Here is a 25,047-nt window from a genome sequence, read left to right on the forward strand (position 1 = left end):
GTTACCCAGTTCATTAAGTGTTTCTTTCCCATATTATCATGATGTTATTAAACTTCCTACTGCAGCATAGCCAGGATCCAGTTTTCTCTCATTTCCACTCACATTTATTCCTCACTTTCCTTTAAGCCGTTCCTGACAACCTCCTCAGGAGCCATCATCAGGCCTCTGCTCACAGTCCTTGGGAAGCCTGCCCAGCTTACCTGTATATCCCAGTCCTTAGGTCACTGCCATTCTGTAGGTCTTTGTTGGAATTCCCTCCCAGTACCAAATTTATTACTAGGTATTCATTATTGCATAAACATATTGCCCCTAAATTTAATAGCTGGAAACCATGATTTATTATCTCTCATGGGCTTTTCTAGAAGACTGCTCATGGAATGATCAGCTAGAGTCTCAGAAACCAAGCCAGATACCAGCATCAGAAGTCACACACAACCACCACTTCATCGTTTTCTGTTGATCAGAGTCAGGGCTAACTTAGGGTAGAAGGAGATTAGGAAAGGGTTTGAATACCAGAGGCAAGGATTAATGGACTTCCTCTTGGAAATGTTAGACATAATGCAAGGAAAGGAAAAAAAAAGACACCCTAAGTTTTAATAGATATATATATATAGCAGTTTGTCCTGTAACTGTTTTCGCCTAGAATGTATCCCGCGTAGAAAAGTAAAAGGACTTGACAATTTCAAACTCCAGAATTTATCAGGGCCAAATAGAACATTGTTAGGAGTGACTGATGAAGTCTTGTTTTATGACCTTAATTATGTCCAATTCATAGTGATCTGTGTGTTACACAGCTGCTTTGCTTCAGAGATCTTGTTCTCACAAATAGATCAACTCATTTTGAAATATTTCAAAGCTAGTGTGGATATTTAGAGACTCCCAAGTACTCAAAAAACAGAACCAAATGATCGTCTTGTTAAGAGTTGTCAATAAAGTTACAGCTGGATGTTTTCTCTCTGCTAAGTTTAGACATTATACTCCATTCAATTTTATCTTGATTAAACAGATTGAAAATCATATGTATGCATACAACTAGTCTAAATGGGCCACTTATCTAAGATCAGCAGTTTTCTGAGGAGACTAACAATGCAAATGAAAAAAAATGTGACTTGGGGAAAGATATATACATGCCATATGTTTGATATCGGAAGTAGATTTTTTAAGTCAAGAAATTAAGTAGAATCCTGTTTTTACATAGTACAATGTTTTTAGAAAAAATGATATACAGCTCTGTGGTTAACTCTCAAAGGGAATTCAAATGATAATTACTAGACTTATGAAAGTCTAGTAATTGGTTATAGCTATAATATGGTTTTATATATATGTATATACACACACACACATATATAGCTACAATATGGTTATAGTCCAGAAAGGTTATGAAATATCATTTCTTCCATTAATAATGGAAGAAAGGGGGGGTGCCTGGGTGGCTCAGTGGGTTAAGCTGCTGCCTTCAGCTCATTCATGATCTCAGGGTCCTGGGATCGAGCCCCGCATCAGACACTGCTCAGCAGGGAGCCTGCTTCCTCCTCTCTCTCTGCCTGCCTCTCTGCCTGCTTGTGATCTCTCTCTCTGTCAAATAAATAAATAAAATCTTTAAAAAAAAATAAGGGAAGAAAGGTTTCTATTGTCCTAAACTGGTATTACTAGTCAAATAGGACATTTTTTTAATCACTTAATGGTCAATTTTTTCGAAGTTTTCTATTGGAAATTCACTTTTATCAACTTAATGACACATCTTGATCCCAACCCATTCTGTATATGTTTTTTTCTGTAGCTACAATATTAGACTGAAATGAATATGTTAATAACTTTAGAATTTTAAGCAGACAAATTAGTACTGTTCAAATTTGCTCTAATAGTAAATTTGGTGTGAGGAAAAATACGAAAAGTAGACACTTTTTTGAGACTTTCTGGAGATACTTAATGGGATAGAGGAGTATTCTTTTCCTGTGACTGGCATATAGATTTAATGCACATACTAAGAAGTATGCATTTTTCCTATTAAAAAGGCATAATTTAGGTAATTGACTCATGTTGGTATTTTAAAGTTATTTTGCAATTAAATTTTTAATGTCTGACTTTAAACTTTATATATGTATCTTCTGTTGCCTAGTAGAACCACTGGTATTTACTTTTTTTTTGTCTTGCTATTCATTCTCTTTTTAGTTTCATTTCTTACCATTTATGCTCCCTTTATCATATTAGCTATATAAGATGGATATTCAGAGGAGGGTAGCTGGGCCTTCTGCCTAAATTTATTTCTTTATAATGTTTCTTTGGATTTGATAAATCAAGAAATCATTTGTAATGCAAATATCTTTTTGGATTTAGACATTAATCCATAAAAGAAAGCCACCATAATCAATAATGCTTTAGTTTCTTGACATCTGAATAACAGGGCTCTAGAGTATTAAGAAAGTAGAAGTAAATTTGAAGGCATAAAAGGAAGGTGGTAGGTAGTTGGGAAAGGTCTAAAGTTTTATGTTTTAATGTCTGAAGAGAGAGTCAGGTGAGGAAGTGTAGGAGTGCACCTTCAAGAGCAGAGGGACAGAGTGATGTGACAGACCGAGGAAGAAAATGTCACAGAGAAAATACGACGATGGTCGATCCCAGAGACAAACATTCACCAGGGTCAACCCTTCCTTCATCTCCTGAAATAATACTGATTTCTCAAAAGATTCCCTTCTTCTGCGTTGAACAGGACCTCAACAAGGATCCACAGGACAGGGCGGCTGTGGTCACGGGAGACAGCCGGAGGAATTTTAGTGAAGCCTGCTGTCCGCAGAGTGTGACTTTCCCACTTCTTCTCTCTCACAGGTTTTCTGAACCAGATGAATAACTCCAGTCACTCTGTCCTTCAGCATTCATTCCAAGGGTGCATGCAGCTCATCCAGGTGGATGACCAGCTGGTGAATTTATATGAAGTGGCACAGAGGAGGCCGGGGAGTTTTGCGAACGTCAGCATCGACATGTGCGCCATTATAGACAGGTATGCAGTCTTTTCATCCTACTTCTAAGTGTCCAAACTTCTGAATTCATGCTTTTGTTGTGGGACAAGAGAAACACACACACACGCACGCACGCAAGCACACACACCTCCCCCCCACGTGTAAGAGGTAAGGCGGAGGAGCCATCTGTCATGCCTACAGCATATGTGTGATTTTAGCAGTGACATTTATAGCAGGACCTGGGTATATATGGTAGAACAATCTGGGATGTCACGCCAGTCTCCCTCCATAAATGTGAGCATTATGCAGGTAACTTTGCAAGCGACAGCTGAGTTATAAAGGAACTCAGTTTATTTTAAATTTTGCTTCCTACGCCCACAAGCAGAGATGTCCCTTCTCTTCTTGTGTTGGTCACGACTCATGCTCAGCATATTTTCCCCTCCAGAGCCCTCTCCTGAAGCAAAAGAAGCTTTAATAATGTTGGCAGGCAGTATGGGAATTTACTGAAACAGAATATTTAATGTAATTGAGTCTGCTTACAAAATATACATACTGAAATATTGCAAAATCTAATCTATATTCATTTTTGCAGATCTGGGGAGGAGCTTTTTTTTTTATAGAAACCTAGTTGACTTTTCACAGAGTAGAAAAATATAACTCTTACATGAACTATTACATCATTACATACACTAACCTTAATATATTTCTAAAAAGTACCTTTCATTCTACCATGAAAAGTAGTATGAGATATTTCATCCATAAATAAACGATTTCTAACTTTGTGTTGAATTTAATCTGGTGATTTTTAGGTGATTTTCTAAACTGTATTCTAATCTTTTATGAGAGGGCTATCTTACTCTGAAAAATAATTTTATTAATTTTATATTTTGCAAGATGAAAGTTTCAGAAGTCTTAGTCTGCTCTCAAGAAAGAGTAGACTTTCAGTCTCTAGTAATCTTACTTCATTTAAGAGGAGATCCTTAGGAAAGTCATCCAAAGACATAAAATGAACCTTAAAAAGACATAAAATCATCTATAATAAAGTAAGTTTGCTGCCATATAATCTCAATAAAATTATATCCATCTGAATGGTAAATTACAGTTTAAATGATGGCTATAGAATGTAACTTTTTTAAGTCTTAATATGCTTATAATGAGACTTGATGACATAGCATAGTTCTTATTTCTGTTACATATTTGCAAATACTCATCCTGTTGGCCTAACCAATTTATATTTAAACAGAACAGTGAACAATTTTAATGGAAATATATTCCTAATTTTTGAACCAGCAATAATGCAATAGCTATTATTTCTGCCTAAAGCAAGTGGAAGCAATAATAAGAAAAACTGAGACATGAATGTTTTAAGACTGTATTTGTGATATTTGATATTTATCTATAAATTTTTATTAACTGTCTTCCATACAGGAAGATTTTTCCTTCTTTGTAATATGTATACAGCAGATTGAGTTATTTTAGTGCCTTGTCCATTTTCCATGTCAGTAGATTTAATGATATAATAATTTCTGTCAATAAACTAACCCAAGTTAGTTTATTCGGCTTTTGTAAACAGGCTAGATTTTATGGTGATGTTGCTATTTACTTTGAACAGCATGTATCCTGGACATTATGTTTAAATTGTTTGCTACCAAAGAAATATGGGTAAGATGTTGAGACTTTAATGTTTCACTTCCATGGAGGGAGTAGGTGCTAAATTGGCCCCAAAAGAATGAATGGGATTTTTATATATGAGGAAAATGGAAAATGGCATTTCTGATGAGAAGAACAATGCAAGAGAAGATGGAGAATAGGGAATACAGATTTCAATTTTTGGCAGATACTAGAATATACAAAATATTTTTTCACCAAAATGGGTCAGTCCCATTGTCCATATTGCCAAGCATCCTATAGCTGACAGAACAAAGAATATGTCTTTTTTATCCTCCAGGATGATAACCCAGTAGAGTAGCTATGGGGAGTTTGTTACCTCTGACAAATCAACAATTCTAAAGTCCGTTAGGGAATCTATTTTCTGTTTTTTCTAGTTTTTGAAGGAAGTGACATTTTTTTTCCCTCCCTAAATTGACGTGTAATTGACATATAACAATATATTAGTTTTAGGTATAAAACATAATGAATGGATATGTATCACAAAATGATCATCAGGGCAATAGCTTATATACATTAATTTCCAATATATGAAAGAACGCATTCCTTTATTCATCTAAAATGTTTCCAGTTCAAAATTGTCATCTGTGAAGTGTTGTATTTTTGTATGTTTGAAAAGACTGTTTTCACCTTATGCCAACCATTGAGGAGCTCATTGATGAGCTCACCCTTACTCTGTGTCTTTCCATGTGAGGGCACCAGTGGTTTTAGCCTGTCTTCATATAACAGTGACCACCAGATAACACTGGAATGATACATTCCCAGCCCATCTCTAGTTTGATGTTTTCCCTCTAACTAAAACTTTGCAACTGCCCAATCTGTGCCATTTTATTTTCAAACCATCTAAATTTTCCCTAAGTAAGCCTACAGTGGCTCTTTCTTACTTTGCTCCTTTCATATTTCAGCTTGATTGATTTGAGAGCTATTTTTGAAAGAAAAAAAAAGAAAAAGAATAAATGAGAACATAGGGTAAAAAAAAAATAGAAAAGCTACCACAGGCACAATTTTTACGAAATATTTGGAGATGATAGAAGCAGCTGCAGTGATCTGATGAGTGGAATTTAGGGAAATCATTTGGGGAAGATGTTGGGGTTTTGCTGTGTGTCATAGGGGAATACCCTATGATTTGAACTTATCTCTCTTTCTTTGTGCATGGATTTACATGTGGCTTGTTTTATTTACTTGTTTGTTTTCTGAGCACAGTGATGAATCAAGAAAAGAATGAGCATGCCAAGCTGTAGAATTCAGTAGTATATTCTGAGTGTATTAATGGTGCCAGGCACTGTTCTAGGCACATAGGATACATCACTGAACAAAACAGACAAAGATCCTTGTACTTGTAAAGTTCACATTCTGAAGAAAAAGGAAGAAAAACAAATGTAATAAGGAAGGAAATATTACAGTAGGAAGAAATAAGTTCTGTGGAAAAAAAAAAAAAGAAGAGCAAATCAAGCAGAACTGGCATTTCAAGAGATTGAGCTGTTGGGTTGTAGTCTAAATGGGTTGGTCAGAGTTAGCCTTATTGAAAAGATGATACTAGTTCAATACCTGAAAGAAGTAACAGAATTTGCCAATTTTGTTGGCAAGAGAAGAGTCAGTGTGGAGAGGAGAGTCAGAGCAACAAGGCTGCCTGGCATGATCTAGGATCAGCACGGGATCAGAATGGCAGATTTGGAAGGACAGTGGAGTTGTGGGAGAGGAGGCCAGAGCAGTTCTAGAGGCCAGGTCCTGGAGATCTAGAAGTTATTTTAACGATTTGGTTTTTATTCTGAGGGAATGAAAGAGCCATGGCATGATCTTACTCTTTAAAAGGATAACTCTAGGGGCACCTGGGTGGCTTAGTGTGTTAAGCCTCTGCCTTTGGCTCAGGTCATGATCTCAGGGTCCTGGGATCGAGCCCCACGTCGGGCTCTCTGCTCAGCGGGGAACCTACTTCCCTCTCTCTCTGCCTGCTGCTCTGCCTAGTTCTGATCTCTCTGTCAAATAAATAAGATCTTTAAAAAAATAATAATAAAATAAAATAAATAAATAAAAATAAAAGGATAACTCTGGCTGTGGGAGGAGGAAAGATATGAACAAGGAGCCTAGTCTAGTAATCTAGGTGAGAGGTGCTAGTGGCCTAAGGCCGGAGTGCCGGCGTAAGAGGCAGTGAGATGCAGTCAGTTCTGCATATATCTAGAAAGTAGAGTCAGTAGGGTTTCTTGATGGACTAAATAGTAGAGTTAGAGAATAAACCCAAATTATTTAGTTTAAGCAACTAGAAGGAAGGAGTTACCATATTCCAGTGGGAAGACTAGGGCAGAGAAGATTGGTCAAGGGTTGAGGAAAAAGATCAGGAATTCAGTGTTGAAATTTGTGCTGGACATAGTGGACATATCAAGAAGGCAGTTGTATATATGTAAGTAAGAGGCATGTATCTGCAGATTACACAATCAAATGCTGTCTGATGAAATCTCCATGTTTGCCTGTTGAGGGCCTCTGGTTTCTTTAACTGTATTTCATGAAGAGCCATAGGCGTGGAAGGGGAGAACTTGAATAGCGGGCAGAAAGCCTCTTCCAGCATTGGGAGCCTGTAGCTTTACCCTTTGAAGGATATCCTGCTCTTGGAGAGGAGGACCTTCATCAAACCTTCAGTTGCTAGTATATGCTCTGAAAATGATAAAATATCTAACAAATAACTTCTCTGTTTCTCCTGGATGATTGTCACTTTTTATTTGCTCCTAGTGCCTTTATTTTGTTGGCTCCTTGTGGCAAATGTCTTCAGGTGCCCAGTCAGCTTCTCTTCTCGATCCACATCTCTCTAACTTCTTTGTAAGCATGAGCATCTGAGAGTCAGAAGCCTACTAAACACTCCTAGAACTGACTAACGTTGAGTTTGTTCACTGCCTCCCATAGGGCATCACAAAATGGGTAGGGGGCAGTTAGGGAAGGGAATTGGGAAGGAGCCTTGGGAAGATCCTGGCAAGTGTTAGTCAAATGTGTAAACTAGGAGAGTTGCAGTAACAGACTATGAACTTGTGAATCTATGTGGAGTTACTGTTTGATTAGCTTGCCTGTGATTCTCATCTAAAACATAGGGGATGACAAAGGTGGTGTTAGATTATTTTGAGCTTATGTAGGTAGTGTTCATGACCAGTCTGGCAAACTTTACCTGCTTTGTGAGTAATATTAATAATACAGTACATCTTGCTGGTTGTGATTTCTATATCCATCGTCAGGCCACCCTCATCATGTAGCTCCAGAGAGATGTTCTTTCTTTGTCGTAGGCAGGAGTGACAATGGGATAGAATCCTGGCTAATGAGAGATGAGCAGAAGTCACCTATGGTGTTCTTGAGGAAGCTTTTAGTTTCTTGATTCACATGTCACTTCTTCTGTTCCACTGTCCTTGTTCAGAGGCCTGGAGCTGTATGGTCTAGAGTACCAGAACTCAAGTGATTCAGAGTCAGCAAACACCTCCACTCCTTTGTTTTAAGTGAAGAGAAGCATTTCCTGTTTATTTAAGTCACTGTGAGTCAAGTTCTCTTCTTGGAGCCAAAAACATGTGCCCTTTCCCTATTCTCCATTCTAAGGTCAAGCAGTGCCTTTTTTTTTTTTTTTAAACCAGAACACAGAGGAACACATTCCCAAGTATGGAAATGGCTTTAAAACAAAACATGGTAAATTTATTTTAGGATATATTAAGTTGCATGCCAATGATGTTCCCCAGGGATTGAACTTTGGGGACAAAATGGCCATTTAGAGGCCAAAGCACATTTATATTATTAGAATCAGCAGTGGGTAGAAAGATTAGTAAAAGTAGTTCATTAGAATGAGAATCTTCCTCACCTTTCCTATAATCTCCCTTATAAATATAGTAAGAAACAAAACTGGTAAACATTCTAGAGAGCACAGAAAGCATAAAAGGAAGAGTAAATGCCCCAACTTAACCACAGCCTACAAAATTACCCCTTGAGAAATTGAATAGACTGGATCCTATTTTTGAGTTAGTAATTAAGTCTTCATTATATATTTGGATAGAAGTTCATAATCGTAGACCCAGTTTTAATTTTTTTAGTTAAATGGTTTCTTTTTTTTGTTCAATGCTTTCCTTTTTTAAATTTTTTTATTTTTTTAACATATAATGTATTATTAGCCCTGGGGTATAGGTCTGTGAATCGTCAGGCTTACACACTTCACAGCACTCACCATATCACATACCCTCCCCAGTGTCCATAATGCAACCCTCATACCCCTATACCCCCAGCAACTCTCAGTTTGTTTTGTTAGATTAAGAGTCTCTTATGGTTTGTCTCCTTCTCGATCCCATCTTGTTTCATTTCTTCCTTCCCTACCCCCCAAACCCCTATGTTCCCTCTCAAATTCCTCATATTAGGGAGATCATATGATAATTGTCTCTCTCTGATTGACTTATTTCGCTCAGCATAATTCCTGTAGTTCCACCTGTGTTGTTACAAATGGCATGATTTCGTTTCTTTTGATGGCTGCATAGTATTCTGTCGTGTGTGTGTGTGTGTGTGTGTGTGTGTGTGTGTACCACTTCTTCTCTTCTTCATTATCCATTGACCTGTTGATGGACATTTAGGTTCTTTCCATAGTTTGGCTATTGTGGACATTGCTGCTATAAACATTTGGGTGCATGTGCCCCTTCAGATCACTACATTTTTATCTTTAGGGTAAATACCCAGTAGTGTGGTTGCTGGGTCATACGGTAGCTCTATTTTCAACTTTTTGAGGAACCTCCATGCTGCTTTTCAGAGTGGCTGTACCAGCTTGCATTACCACCAACAGTGTAGGGGGGTTCCCCTTTTTCTGTATCCTTGCCAGCATCTGTCCTTTCCTGACTTTTTAATTTTAGCCATTCTAACTGGTGTGAGGTGGTATCTCATTGTGGTTTTGATTTGTATTTCCCTGATGCTCAGTGATGTGGAGCACTTTCTCATGTGTGTTTTGTCCATCTGGAAGTCTTCTTTGCAGAAATGTCTGTTCATGTCCTCTGCTCATTTCTTGATTGGATTATTTGTTCTTTGGGTGTTGAGTTTGATAAGGTCTTTATAGATTTTGGATACTAACCCTTTATCTGATATGTTGTTTGCAAATATCTTCTCCCATTCCATCAGTTGTCTTTTGGTTTGGTTAACTGTTTCCTTTGCTGTGCAAAAGCTTTTGATCTTGATGAATCCCAGTAGTTCATTTTTGTCCTTGCTTCCCTTGCCTTTGGCGATGTTTCTAGGAATAAGTTGCTGCAGCTGAGGTTGAAGAGGTTGCTGCCTGTGTTCTCCTCAAGGATTTTGATGGATTTCTTTCTCACATTGAGGTCCTTCATCCATTTTGAGTCTGTTTTCATGTGTGGTATAAGGAAATGGTCCAGTTTCATTTTTCTGCATGTGGCTGTCCAATTTTTCCAACACCATTTGTTGAAGAGACTGTCTTTTTTCCATTGGACATTCTTTCCTGATTTGTCAAAGGTTGGTTGACCACAGAGTTGAGGGTCTATTTCTGGGCTCTCTATTCTGTTCCATGGATCTATGTGTCTGTTTTTGCGTCAGTACCATGCTGTCTTGATAATGACAGCTTTGTAGTAGAGCTTAAGGTCTGGAATTGTGATACCACCAACTTTGGCTTTATTTTTCAACATTCCTCTGCCTATTCGAGGTCTTTTCTGGTTCCATATAAATTTTAGGATTATTTGTTCCATTTCTTTGAAAAAATGGAACAAACAAATTGCTTTTGGTAGCATGGACATTTTCACAATATTTGTTTTTCCAATCCATGAGCATGGAACATTTTTCCATTTCTTGGTGTCTTCCTCAATTTCTTTCATGAGTACTTTATAGCTTTCTGAGTACAGATTCTTTGCCTCTTTGGTTAGATTTATTCCTAAGTATCTTACAGTATTGGGTGCAGTTGTTAATGGGATCGACTCCTTAATTTCTCTTTCTTCTGTCTTGCTGTTGCTGTATAGAAATGCAACTGATCCCTGTGCATTGATTTTATATCCTGACACTTCACTGAATTCCTGTACAAGTTCTAGCAGTTTTGGAGTACAGTCTTATGGGTTTTCCGCATAAAGTATCATATTATCTGCAAAGAATGAGAGTTTGACTTCTTCTGTGCTGATTCGGATGCCTTTTATTTCTTTTTCTTGTCTGACTGCTGAGGCTAGGACTTCTAGTACTGTGTTGAATATAGCAGTGGTGACAGTGGACCACCCTGCCGTGTTCCTGACCTTAGAGGAAAAGCTCTCAGTTTTTCTCCATTGAGAATGATACTTGCTATGGGTTTTTCATAGATGGCTTTGATGATATGGAGGTATGTACCCTGTATCCCTACACTGTGAAGAGTTTTGATCAAGAAAGGATGCTGTACTTTGTCAATTGCTTTTTCAGCATCTATTGAGATTATCATGTGGTTCTTGTTCTTTCTTTTATTAATGTATTATATCACATTGATTGATTTGCAGATGTTGAACCAACTTTGCAGCCCAGGAATAAATCCCACTTGGTTGTGGTGAATCATCCTTTTAATGTACTGTTGGATCCTATTGGCTAGTGTTTTATTGAGAATTTTCACATCTGTGTTCATCAAGGATATTGGTCTGTAATTTTCCTTTTTGATGGGGTCTTTGTCTGGTTTTGGGATCAAGATAATGCTGGCTTCATAAAATGAGTTTGGAAGTTTTCCTTCCATTTCAATTTTTTGGAACAGTTTCAGGAGAATATGCATTAATTCTTCTTTAAATGCTTGGTAGAATTCCCCTGGGGAGCCATCTGGCCCTGGGATCTAGTTTGTTGGGAGATTTTTGATGACCGTTTTAGTCTCCTTACTGGTTATGGGTCTGTTCAAGTTTTCTATTTCTTCCTGATTCAGTTTTGGTAGTTTATACATCTCTAGGAATGCATCCATTTCTTACAGATTGTCAAATTTGCTGACGTTTAGTTGCTTATAATATGTTCTTATAATTGTTTGTATTTCTTTGGTGTTGATTGTGATCTCTCCTCTTTCATTCATGATTTTATTTATTTGGGTCCTTTCTCTTTTCTCTTTGATAAGTCTGGCCAGGGGTTTTGTTGTCTTATTAATTCTTTTAAAGAACCAGCTCCTAGTTTCTTTGATTTGTTCTACTGTTTTTTCGGTTTCTATTTCATTAATTTCTGCTCTGATCCTTATTATTTCCCCTCTTCTGCTGGGTTGTAGGCTTTCTTTGCTGTTCTTTCTCCAGTTCCTCTAGGTGTAGGTTTAGGTTGTGTATTTGAGACCTTTCTTTTCTCTTAAGAAAGGCTTGCTTTCTTCTTAGGACTGCCTTTGTTTTATCTCACAGGTTTTGAACAGTTGTTTTTTTATTTTTATTTGTTTCCATGAATGTTTTGAATTCTTCTTTAATTTACTGGTTGACCAATTTATTCCTTAGTAGGATGCTTTTTAGCCTCCATGTATTTGGGTTCTTTCCAACTTTCTTCTTGTGATTGAGTTCTAGCTTCATAGCATTGTGGTCTGAAAATATGCAGGGAATGATCCCAGTCTTTTGGTACCTGTTGAGACCTGATATTGACCCAGGATGTGATCTATTCCATGTACACTAGAGAAGAATGTGTATTCTGTTGCTTTGGGATTGAATGTTCTGAATACATCTGTGGTGTCTGTCTGGTCCAGTGTGTCATTTAAGGCCTTTATTTCCTTGTTGATCTTTTGCTTGGATGATCTATCCATTTCAGTGAGGGGGGCTGTTAATGTCCCCTACTATTATTGTAATATTGTATATGTGTTTCTTTGATTTTGTTATTAATTGGTTTATATAGTTAGCTACTCCCTGTTAGGGGCATAGATATTCAAAATTGTTAGATCTTCTTGTTGGACAGACCCTTTGAGTATTATATAGTATTCTTCCTCATCTCTTATTATAGTCTTTGGCTTAAAATCTAATTTATCTAATGTAAGGATTGCCACCCCAGGATTCTTTTGATGTCCATTAGCATAGTAAATTGTTTTCCACCCCCTCACTTTAAATATGGTAGTGCCTTTGGTTTATTATGAGTTTCTTGTAGACAGCATATTGATGGGTTCTGTATTTTATCAATTCTGAAACCCTGTTTCTTTTGATTGGGGCATTTTAGCCCATTTACATTCAGGGTAACTATTTTTTTTTAATTTTTAATTTTTAATTAACATATAATGTATTATTAGCCCCAGGGGTACAGGTCTGTGAATTGCCAGGTTTATAAAACACTTCGCAGCACTCACAATAGCACATACCCTGTCCAGTGTCAGCAACCCTCAGTTTGTTTTGAGAGATTAAGAGTCTCTTATGGTTTGTCTCCCTCCCGATCCCATCTTGTTTCATTTTTTCCTTCAGTTCAGGGTAACTGTTGAGAGATATGAATTTAGTGCCATTGTATTGCCTGTAAGGTGACTCTCAGTGTATATTGTCTCTGTTCCTTTCTGGTCTACTACTTTTAGGCTCTCTCTTTGCTTAGAGGACCCCTTTTAATAATTCCTATAGGGCTGGCTTGGTATTTACACATTCTTTTAGTTTTTGTTTGTCTGGAAGCTTTTTATCTCTCCTCCTATTTTCAGTGATAGCCTAGCTGGATATAGTATTCTTGGCTGCATGTTTTTCTCATTTAGTGTTCTGAATATATCATGCCAGTCCTTTCTGGCCTGCCAGGTCTCTGTGGATAAATCTGCTACCAATCTAATATTTTTACCATTGTATGTTATAGACTTCTTGTGCTGGGCTGCTCTCAGGATTTTCTTTGTCACTAAGACTTAAAAGTTTTACTATTAGATGATGGGGTTTGGACCTTTTCTTATTGATTTGGGGGGGGTGGGATTCTCTGTGCCTCCTGGACTTTGGTGCTTGGTCCTTTTGCCATATTAGGGAAATTCTCTAGAATAATTCGCTCCAGTATACCTTCTGCCCCACTTCTCTCTTTCTTCTTATCTTCTGATAAGATAAGTTGGTTGGGAAAAGAAAGAAAAAGAAAGTGGAGAGAATTTGCTCAGGCTGGAGACTAGAACAAAGCCCTGTGCAGATTTAGGGTATATTTTGATCTATTAGAAGAAAATGTATTCCCCCCCAAATTTTTTTTTAATGTTATTTATTTATTTGACAGACAGAGGTCACAAGTAGGCAGAGAGGCAAGCAGAGAGAAAGGAGGAAGCAGGCTCCCTGCTGAGCATGGAGCCTGATGCAGGCCTCGATGCCAGGACCCTGGTATCATGACCTGAGCCGATGGCAGAGACTTTAACCCACTGAGCCACCCAGGTACCCCCCAAAATTTTTAGAAGAAAAAACCCTATATGTATACAAAATATAAAGTTAGTTACAATGAAGGATAAAATATGACTACAATAATGAAGCTTTGGAAGGACTTTTTTAGGAAGGTGTTGTTAAGATATACTATTTAAAAAACGTTAAAAGAGGAAAGAATAAAAGTAAAAAAAATTAGAATAAGAAAAAAAAAACTAAATAAATTTAATTAACTTTGTAAGACAGAAGAATCATGGGGAGATAGCCATGTATTCCATGCTTTGCTTTCCCATCCTCTGGAATTCTGCTGTTCTCCTTTATCAGTGAGTTTGGTTTTGGCTGGATGTTCTTGCTGATCTTCTGGGGGAAGAGCCTGTTGCAGTGATTCTCAAGTGTCTTTGCCCGTGGTGGAATTGAGCCACCCTTGCCATGGGCTGGGCTAAGTTATCTGTTCGGGTTCACTTTTGGAGCTTTTGTTCCCTGAACACTTTTGATAGAGCCCTGGAGGACAGGAATGAAAATGGTGGCCTCCCAATCTCCGCCCAGAGGAGCCGAGAGCTTGGGACCCCACTCCTCAGTGCGCCCTTGGAGAAAAGTGATCTAACACTCTTGTCTTCCTGGTCTCCAGCTGTACTCTGAGCTCACCCAGCCTGTGACCAAGCATTTCTCTCTGGCGCACAGCCCTGTTTGGAGTCTCCAAACCCAGCAGGTACTGCTGCTCTGCTCTTCCCGCAGATGAAGGTTGGTCTCCCTGGATCTGCCACTTGTGGGTTCCCTGCTCAAAGAGCAGTGGTCTGACTGTGCCACGGACCACAGTTTAAGGTAACCCCGAGCTGAAAGCTCACTCCTCTGCTCCGTCTCTATAGTCAGCTTCCCCGCTCTAGTACCTGCGAGCTCTGTGACACTCAGGCACCACTGAACTTTCTGTGACCCTGCAGGACCTTTGACCATGCTTTCTTTGCAAGGGCTCCACCCCCACTTAGCCCCTGGAGTGATGTCCCTCAGTGGAGCAGACTTCTAAAAGTTCTAATTTTGTGCTCCATTGCTCCGCCGCTTGCCAGGAGTTGGTGCCTTCCCCTGTGGTCTTTCTGTCACTTCGGATTCACTTCTCCACACATCCTACCTTTCAAAAAGTGGTCAATTTTCTGTTTCTAGAATTGCTGCTCTTCTTCTCTTTGATCTCCTTTTGGGTTTGAAGGTGTTCGGAATGGTTTGATAAGCTGTCTGGCTGATCTCCTGCTACCTGATGTCTTCTCAGCCTGCTACTCCTCCGCCATCTTGACTTAGGAATTGTTCAATGCTTTCTTTTCAAGAACATCCACCCAGTTTGATTTTTTTCCTTTAAAAAAAAAAAAAAATATATATATATATATGTAGATAGATAGATCTCCTTATTTTTTTTTTATAAGAGCACTTAAATGAGGGTTGTATAGAATCAGTGTGTGTCTCAAAACTAAGCTGACTCTGTTGGAAAGGTGAACAGCAAGTAAGTAGATACATGTTATTAGTTCAAGGAGATAATGAGTTTCTATAAAAGCAGGTTTAAATTTACAGTCCTAACTTAGAGAAGGAACACATGTCGTGTTCTTTATCTTCTTCTTCGTCGTGTTCTTTATCTTCTTCTTCTTCTTCTTTTTTTTTTTTTTTTAGATTTTATGTATTTATTTGTCAGAGAGAGAGAGAGCACTCGCAAGCAAGGGGAACAGCAGGCAGAGGGAGAAACGGGCTCCCCTCTGAGCAAGGAGCTCGATGTGGGACTGATCCCAGGATGCTGGGATCAAGACCTGAGCCAAGGCAGACACTTAACCGACTAAGCCACCCAGGTGTCCCAACATTCTTTATCTCCTAAAATAGATCTTCATTTGCTCCCATTTCCACACAGTAGCAGAAAAAAAAAAAGTATTTGAAGACATTTGAAAATCCTAATAACTTTATATGTATATTATATATTATATGCATATATAATAACCAATCAAAATGGGATTCAAACTTAGTCAAATGTCAAGCTCCCTTTTGTGCTGTTGTCCCATTTTCAGTGACCTTGACCCCTCCAGAAACACCCTTGGTTCAGGGCCAAAGAACTTACTTAACTTGGGGTCTGTTCCACCCCTCTACTCCAGTTCCTTCTGGGCTCTCCTGCAGGTCTCTAGCCTGCTGAATGCCCAGGAGTCAACCTCTGTCCCACCTTCCCACTGGTCTGGCAGCTGTTTCTGCTGGCCTAGGGATGATGCCTTAGCTACTGCTGGACTCCGGTTCTGGGATCTGTGTAACACGATCACTCTTCCCAGTTCGTCTGGGACTGGTGCACTTAGCCCTGAGAACTGAGTGCTGGGAGAAACGCCTTAGTTCTGGGTAAAGCAGAACGGTTGGTTACTCAGGATGTGTGCACCCTCTGCCCTCCTTCTCCACATTCCCTTTTCCTGGTCTGCCAGTGATCTAAACATTTTAATAGATGTCATAGGGTCATGCTATGATTTCTGGATCTCTTGCAACCTGCACACGAGCAGAAATGAATGATGGCCTGTGTACACGGGTAGGGTGTTCGGTCCGGACAGCTGCGGTAGGCCTCTCTCTGCCTCAGTTTGTCACGCCTCCATAGCTGCTCTATAGCACCCGCCTCAGGCTGACATGAGGCCTCTATAAATCAGATTCCCAAATGCAGAAAGCAAGGCACAGGCCACCAGTATCATAGGACGTCCAGTCTCTTGAGATTCATTCAGTTAACAAATACCTAGGAAAGATCACATCAAACAGTGAACACCCTCCTGACATCAATGCTGAGGTGGTCAGGGAGGGTCATTGATCAGACCTTAACTGTCATAACACTTGGGTACCTCTTTTTTTTTTTTTTTTTTTTTTGCTTCCAAAGACCTAGTTCTTTCAAATCAAAAGCCTGTTGGTTTTAGACTATCTTGCCAAAATCGAATCCACATGACTGCTAACTTTTTGTTCCAGTCCAGAGTCCAGAGGTGCGTTCTCCCAGCTCCCAGCACAACCCCCCATGACAATTTCCTTGACCTTCTGAGTGGACAGTCACAGCACAAGAAGAATTTCATGGAAAATAAACAGAACCAAAACTTTGAATTGAAATATCTAAAAATTCTGTCCATAGGAAAGGGAAGGCCTGTCTTACAAACATGAATATTTCTGTAGTGACAACATCTATGCCAGACTTTCTTTCTCCTTCACTTGGATCGTTGCCAGGAATGATCAGCAATCCCTTTGCTGACTGATGAAAGATTACCTGAACCCTTGCTGTGAAGGAGAGGAGAGGCAACGGGGGTCAATGCTCAGAGACAAAACCCTTTGCCCTTCTTTGTTCCTGCTTTTATTGGTCCTTCAGGATAATCACAAATCCTTATCACTGTTTCTCCAGCTCTTGGTGTGTGACAGAGGGTCTTACTGAAACTGGGAGGATCTGTCTATGGGAAAGATACCATATGCTAACCTGCGTGTTCTGCTAAACATAGCCTAAGGGACAATGCATACATCTCTTAGATGACTGGGTGGCTGTTTGGGCTAAGAAAGTTTCCAGACGGTAACTGCCTGGACATTCCAAGGGCAAAGGGGTCCCGCAGGCCTCCGCATTCCAAAGGCCTACACCCTTCTCCAAAACCTTCCATCACCCCCCACGGCTTCTGTGTTACACTTTAGCAAACCCGGTATTATGGCTGATTTCATGCTCTGCGTTAACCCCAACAGATCTTGCTAACCACAAACTGCAGGCCTCCAGGTCTAACACCTTTTCACAGATTTCCAGGCTGACTGGCCCCTTCTGTTCTTTCTTGAGAAATGTTCATATTGTCAGAGAGGCTGGTCTCAGGCTGTGTCTGTGCCTCTTGTTCATTAGGCGACATTTTGTCTTTTACCCTTAGGTTCTTATTACTACTGCTGCAGGCTTCTGGGAATATGTTACTTTTACTTCATGGTAATTATGCAAAAGATATAAGGGAGACAGAAAGCCTCTTGGGGAACTACACATTATTCAAAACATTGTGCCTGGCTGAATTTTGGCAGCATTGTGACTGATCTCATCAAACTCCAAGGGGCAAAGAGCAGATTGGCTAAAACTCTTTTTGGGAGAACTGGAGCCAGTAAACAATTTTTCAGACATGAAGCTGGATTTCCTTTTGGCGGAAACATCCTGAGGATAAGAGTTATTCAGTGTCCTAAAACCAAATCACCAGATTAAAATAAACGGAAAAAAGAGGTGTCACCTACTCCAGCTTTATTTTCTTACATGACAGTTCATTTTGTGATTATTTATTATAGAGATGTCTGTCTCTTTACCTTATTTCTGTGTGTTCCCCGTCTGGGAGTCCATTGGTTTTATGTTCCTGCTTATACTTAAACATTTAAGCCACGGTCTTCTCTCTAGCACAAAAACATAAACTCAGTGACCTGGAAGCATCACACACTGAGGTGAGCCCATGTTCAAGCCAGTTGCCTTTCTGAAGTGGTTTCAAAGTGATTTTATTTTTAAGTACAAATAGGGTACCTGAGTGACAAAACTTATTTAAAAAATAAAGTACAGGAGTGAAATGCCAAGGAGATAACTCTCCTAGGAGAAAAAGAAGAAAAAAGTTGAATTAACCATTTTTAAGATTCAACAGCAGCCTTATTCTTTTTTGATGTATTGCATGTATTTAGGACAAAAGAAACTATATTTGCTTTTGGCGTGGCATATAGCTGTGCTTTGACATTTAAATCCTAAGGAAGGCCTAGTGCATAAAAGTAATGTCAGAAAACACTTATGTTTGAAGATAAGCAAAAGGGAAAAAGAGAAATAATTTTAACATGTAGCTAAATCAACTACAGAGAGATCAAAATGAGTCATTAAATTTTGGGTTTTTTGTTTTTTTGTTTGTTTTTACTTTGGGTAATTAGATTACCTGAAAAATAAAAACAAAAGCAAATCATTAAAAATATATATTTAAAATATCTGTCTTAACAATATTTTCTTAAGATAATGCTTTTGTCAATTACTTAGATGTATTACAAAATTTTTATTGATTTCTGAGAATGTATTCAACAGCCCTCCCCTTAAACCAACTCCACAGATAATAGACACTCCCTGTTCCCTTTGTAAAATACAAACAGTGATACCAATAGCCTAGTGGATGAAGTTTTTGAGCCCGTAGGGAAGTCTACCATCCTTCATCTGTTGTACATCCCACATGCTGTGTGGGAGTCCATTGTTCATTGTCAATGATGTTAACAAATATGTTACTGCAAATCATACTTATTATCGTAATAACATGGTCTAATTAAATACTGAATGAATTTTCAAATGAGTAGAAACAAAAAGAAATAATTTCCATTAAAACCAAATTAAAAGGTTTTAGAAAGTCAAATGGCTAAAAGCAAAAAACACTCTCAGTCTAGGTATGGACAAGCCAACTGTAAAAATTTGCAGAGATGGGCGCCTGGGTGGCTCAGTGGGTTAAGCCGCTGCCTTCGGCTCAGGTCATGATCTCAGGGTCCTGGGATCGAGTCCCATATCGGGCTCTCTGCTCAGCAGGGAGCCTGCTTCCCTCTCTCTCTCTCTGCCTGTCTCTCCATCTACTTGATTTCTCTCTGTCAAATAAATAAATAAAATCTTTAAAAAAAAAAAATTTGCAGAGACCCATTGATTACATTAATTCATTGATTACTTCAGTTTTCCATGCACTTTACGAAGTCAAAGCTAGAGGTTGAGGGTGATGCTTTACGGAACTGGTTCTTCAGAAAGACCGTGGATCGGAACTGTAGAATACCAAGCACTGCACCCAGAACAATTCCCTCTGGCAGGTGACTCTGTGAATTTACCTGATGGGGGTTTTAAGTTAAATTAAAATTGTTAAGGTATGTATCCTTTTAATGGTTTCTTTCTTTACCTCAGGAAGCCCAACATATTTTAGACTTCTACTGTTCTCTAATCTAGAATAAATGGAATTAGAATTCACTTTTTTCTTCTGCTTTCTTTATTCCAAATAATGGGAAGGGTTGGGGGAGAGAGGGGGGAGGAGAATGGGAGGAGAGAAGTGAGGAGGGAGGGAAGGAGGCAGGGAGGGAAGGAGGCAGGGAGTGAAGGAGGCAGGGAGGGAAGTAAAACTGTGAAGTCACATTGCTCTCTAGTAAGTTGATAGGGGACATTTTCTACTTTCATTAAAACAGAAATCAGAGGTAAACATTAAAGGCTATTGTCTATTTTTTATAGGAGTTTGAAATTGGCATTTTCTTTGAAAAATTTCCTTTACTATTTAAATGACCTATAACCCAAGAAGAAGGAGAAAGGAGTCAGATCTTTCTATGGTAGGAAAAGCAGTTTTATTAAGACTTGAAACTTGCCATCATTTTTACTTTACTTGTTAATTGAGCAGAAGTACTTCCTCTTTCTGTGGTTGCATTCGTACTATCTGAAACCAGTTTCAAAAGGGCAACAAGCTTAGCTTTTTAGATAATGCTGTCTAAAATGCTTTAACGCACCCATTGCCATATTAGAGGCAAACAAGTCTTTATCATCTGTGTCTGTGAATTCATTGAGGAACTTATTAGAGTCTGAGTCTCATTTTGTTTACCGGATTCTGCTTACATCAAAAAGAATGTTACATGAGTAAGGGAGGAAGGCAGCTGGAAGGGGTGGGGAATGTGTGTGTGTGTGTGTGTTTGGAATGTGGTTGAAGAGTGAATCTGTAACAAATTTTAATAAATAAAATGCAATATCTGAAAAGCGTTCTTAATTAGTAAATAGATTGATTTAAATAGACTTACTTGCAGTTGTCTTAAGGATAGACCATACAGTGTTTGTTTATAGGACTAATTGTGCTACCTTTAACAAGTGCTGCCTTTAAACTTTTAGTCCTGTGGTTTCCTAATCTTTGGTTGTCTGGCAGAATCCCAGAAACTCTTCATCAACATGAAAATTATTTTCATGGACACACTACTGTGAAGACCCACTCTGGGAAAATGAATGTGACACCACAGTGAATTACTATTTTTTGTTTCTTGAAAGTTTAAGCATCCCAAAATTAAGGGGGAAAGAAAAACATTTGCAATTTTAGAGAGTGCCATTTCTGAAGTTAGACATACCATACACAAGGAGGCACGTGGTTCCTTTTACAGGTTTGTTCTAGTATGTTAACTCAAGAGACATTTCTTAATCTCCCGAGTAGATCAAAGGACTGTTACTGGTTTACCCAATGAGAGATACAGAGTAGGATCTCTTTTCACAAGGAATGTAGTAATTTAGCCATGAGAATAACAAGCAATCATAATATTTGTTTAAAAGCTATATTACGAAGTATGAACCTTCAGATCACTACAAAGAATGGTTTCTTTTTTTTATTATTAATTTATTTTATTTCAGCATAACAGTATTCATTATTTTTTCACCACACCCAGTGCTCCATGCAAGCCGTGCCCTTTATAATACCCACCACCTGGTACCCTGACGTCCCACCCCCCGCCCCTTCAAAACCCTCAGATTGTTTTTCAGAGTCCATAGTCTCTCATGGTTCACCTCCCCTTACAATTTCCCCCAACTCCCTTCTCCTCTCTAACTCCCCATGTCCTTCATGCTATTTGTTATGCTCCACAAATAAGTGAAACCATATGATAATTGACTCTCTCTGCTTGACTTATTTCACTCAGCATAATCTCTTCCAGTCCCATCCATGTTGCTACAAAAGTTGGGTATTCATCCTTTCTGATGGAGGCGTAATACTCCATAGTGTAATATGGACCACATCTTCCTTATCCATTCTTCCGTTGAAGGGCATCTTGGTTCTTTCCATAGTTTGGCGACCGTGGCCATTGCTGCTATAAACATTGGGGTACAGATGGCCCTTCTTTTCACGACATCTGTATCTTTGGGGCAAATACCCAGGAGTGCAATTACAGGGTCATAGGGAAGTTCTATTTTTAATTTCTTGAGGAATCTCCACACTGTTCTCCAAAGAGGTTGCACCAGCTTGTATTCCCACCAACAGTGTAAGAGGGTTTCCCTTTCTCCACATCCCCTCCAACACATGTTGTTTCCTGTCTTGTTAATTTTGGCCATTCTAACTGGTGTAAGGTGATATCTCAATGTGGTTTTAATTTGAATCTCCCTGAGTGCAAAGAATGGTTTCTAAGGGAAATTAGTGAAGGGGGCTGTGGTGGCTGTTGGAGGCTTCAGAGAACTCGTCGAACTTTAGAGCAACAGTAGCCTCATGATAAGAAAGAAAGGCAAAGAACATGCCCGTGAACGCAGATGAGCAGAATTGCAGAGACACAGATGGCCATGTCATATTTCTGACATGAAAGTGACTGTTTAGAATAAATGGTATAGGGGGTCATTCATTCATTCCTTCATTCACCCATTCATTCCACAGTCATTCATTGATTACCTGCCATGGGCCAGGGATGATGTTAGTTTTGATGAATAAGACATAACCTTAAGGGCCTTATATCCTTAGTAAAAGAGGCAGATATTAAAAAAACACAATTACTGAAAAAACTGAGAATGTGTGCACAAGGGATGGCAGCTTTAATTCTCCCTGGGATTTCCAACGACGATGGAGGAGATTGCACCGAGGAGCAGTTTGCAGGTCACTGGAAGGACATTCCGGCAGGATTGGAAGCCCATGAAAAAGGCCATGGCTGTGAGGGAGAGAGACTTGCAGGGAACTCATGTGTTACCATAGGGTCTTCCAGAGACTGGCAGCTATTAGCATAAAGCTAGAAATTGGTGGCTTTCTTATACACTAACGATGAAAATACAGAAAGGGAAATTAGAGAATCGATTCCATTTACTATAGCACCAAGAACCATAAGATACCTGGGAATAAACCTAACTAAAGAGGTAAAGGATCTGTACTTGAGGAACTACAGAACACTCATGAAAGAAATTGAAGAAGACACAAATAGATGGAAGACCATTCCATGCTCTTGGATCGGAAGAATAAACATTGTTAAAATGTTTATACTGCCTAGAGCAATCTATACTTTTAATGCCATTCCGAACAAAATTCCACCGGCATTCTTCAAAGAGCTGGATCAAATAATCCTAAAATCTGTATGGAATCAGAAGAGACCCCGAATCGCTAAGGAAATGTTGAAAAACAAAAATAAAGCTGGCGGCATCACCTTACCTGATTTCAAGCTTTATTACAAAGCTGTGATCACCAAGACAGCATGGTACTGGCATAAAAAGAGACACATAGACCAGTGGAACAGAGTAGAGAGCTCAGATATGGACCCTCAACTCTATGGTCAATTAATCTTTGACAAAACAGGAAAAAATATACAGTGGAAAAAAGAGAGTCTCTTCAATAAATGGTGCTGGGAAAACTGGACAGCTATATGTAGAAGAATGAAACTCGACCATTCTCTTACACCGTACACAAAGATCAACTCAAAATGGATAAAAGACCTCAACGTGAGACAGGAATCCATCAGAATCTTAGAGGAGAACATAGGCAGTAATCTCTTTGATATCAGCCACAGCAACTTCTTTCAAGATACGTCTCCAAAGGCAAAGGAAACAAAAGCGAAAATAAACTTCTGGGACTTCATCAAAACCAAAAGCTTCTGCACAGCAAAGGAAACAGTCAAAAAAACAAAGAGGCAACCCACGGAATGGGAGAAGATATTTGCAAATGACAGTACAGACAAAAGGTTGATATCCAGGATCGATAATGAACTCCTCAAACTCAACCCACATGAAACAGACAAACACATCAAAAAATGGGCAGAAGATATGAACAGACACTTCTCCAATCAAGACATACAAATGGCTATCAGACACATGAAAAAATGCTCATCATCATTAGCCCTCAGGGAGATTCAAATTAAAACCACATTGAGGTATCACCTTACACCAGTTAGAATGGCCAAAATTAACAAAACAGGAAACAACATGTGTTGGAGAGGATGTGGAGAAAGAGGAACCCTCTTACACTGTTGGTGGGAATGCAAGTTGGTGCAGCCTCTTTGGAGAACAGTGTGGAGATTCCTCAAGAAATTAAAAATAGAGCTTCCCTATGACCCTGCAATTGCACTCCTGGGTATTTACCCCAAAGACACAGATGTCGTGAAAAGAAGGGCCATCTGTACCCCAATGTTTATAGAGCAATGGCCACAGTCGCCAAACTATGGAAAGAACCAAGATGCCCTTCAACAGATGAATGGATAAGGAAGATGTGGTCCATATACACTATGGAGTATTATGCCTCCATCAGAAAGGATGAATACCCAACTTTTGTAGCAACATAGACGGGACTGGAAGAGATTATGCTGAGTGAAATAAGTCAAGCAGAGAGAGTCAATTATCATATGGTTTCACTTATTTGTGGAGCATAACAAATAGCATGGGGGACAAGGGGAGTTAGAGAGGAGTAGGGAATTTGGGTAAATTGGAAGGGGAGGTGAACCATGAGAGACTATGGACTCTGAAAAACAATCTGAGGGTTTTGAAGTGGCGGGGGGTGGGAGGTTGGGGTACCAGGTGGTGGGTATTATAGAGGGCACGGCTTGCATGGAGCACTGGGTGTGGTGAAAAAATAATGAATAATGTTTTTCTGAAAATAAATAAATTGAAGAAAAAAAAAGCTAGCAATTTAGGGAGAACCTATTGGGAAAAGGTCTACTAAATTTTTCTTTTTAATTTATTCTCTGGGCAGTTAAGGGACTTTTTTTTTTTTTTTTTAAGATTTTGTTTATTTATTTGAGAGAGAGCATGAGCGGGGTGGGGGCATTGTCAGAGGGAGAAGGACAAGCGGTCTCCCCACTGAGCAGGGAGCCAGGTATGAGGCTCGATCCTAAGACCCTGGGATCATGACCTGAGCCAAAGACAGACACTTAACCCACTGAGCAACCCAGGCACCCCCAGTTAAGGAACTGTTGAAGGATTTGCAGGGAAATCAACTTTTCATCGTTGACATTTGCTCTGATGATCTGAGCAGAGGTCACCACCTCTGATAGCCTGAGCTATCCGTGAAGTGATAGAAAATGGATGGAAAAGGGTAAATCCAAAGTGTTCTAGGATTTGGCGTAAGCTCATTACATGTGGAGGGCATGACGGTATTGATGGGAAAGAGAAATGAGTTTCAGAGTGAGAAAAGGCTTGCGAGGTAACTAAGTTACCTTCACAAGTCCCTGAACAGTGTCTTACTTGAATATTTTTTTTTAGTAATGTGTATATCAGTTAGAGTAAG

General features: G+C 39.2%; 1 protein-coding gene across 1 annotated transcript in view; it reads left to right on the forward strand.

Annotated features, from left to right (window-relative positions):
• The window catches only part of CNTNAP2 (contactin associated protein 2), a 1,943,304-nt gene that overhangs the window by 1,100,487 nt on the left and 817,770 nt on the right, over window positions 1-25,047 (forward strand). Inside the window, exon 10 of the mRNA XM_044246794.1 lies at window positions 2,824-2,995. Within this exon, the coding sequence (XP_044102729.1) occupies window positions 2,824-2,995 (172 nt within the window). The remainder of the gene's footprint in view (window positions 1-2,823; window positions 2,996-25,047) is intronic.

The sequence above is a fragment of the Neovison vison genome, chromosome 4 (assembly GCF_020171115.1).
Source record: "Neovison vison isolate M4711 chromosome 4, ASM_NN_V1, whole genome shotgun sequence".
In the NCBI taxonomy this organism is placed as follows: domain Eukaryota; kingdom Metazoa; phylum Chordata; class Mammalia; order Carnivora; family Mustelidae; genus Neogale; species Neogale vison.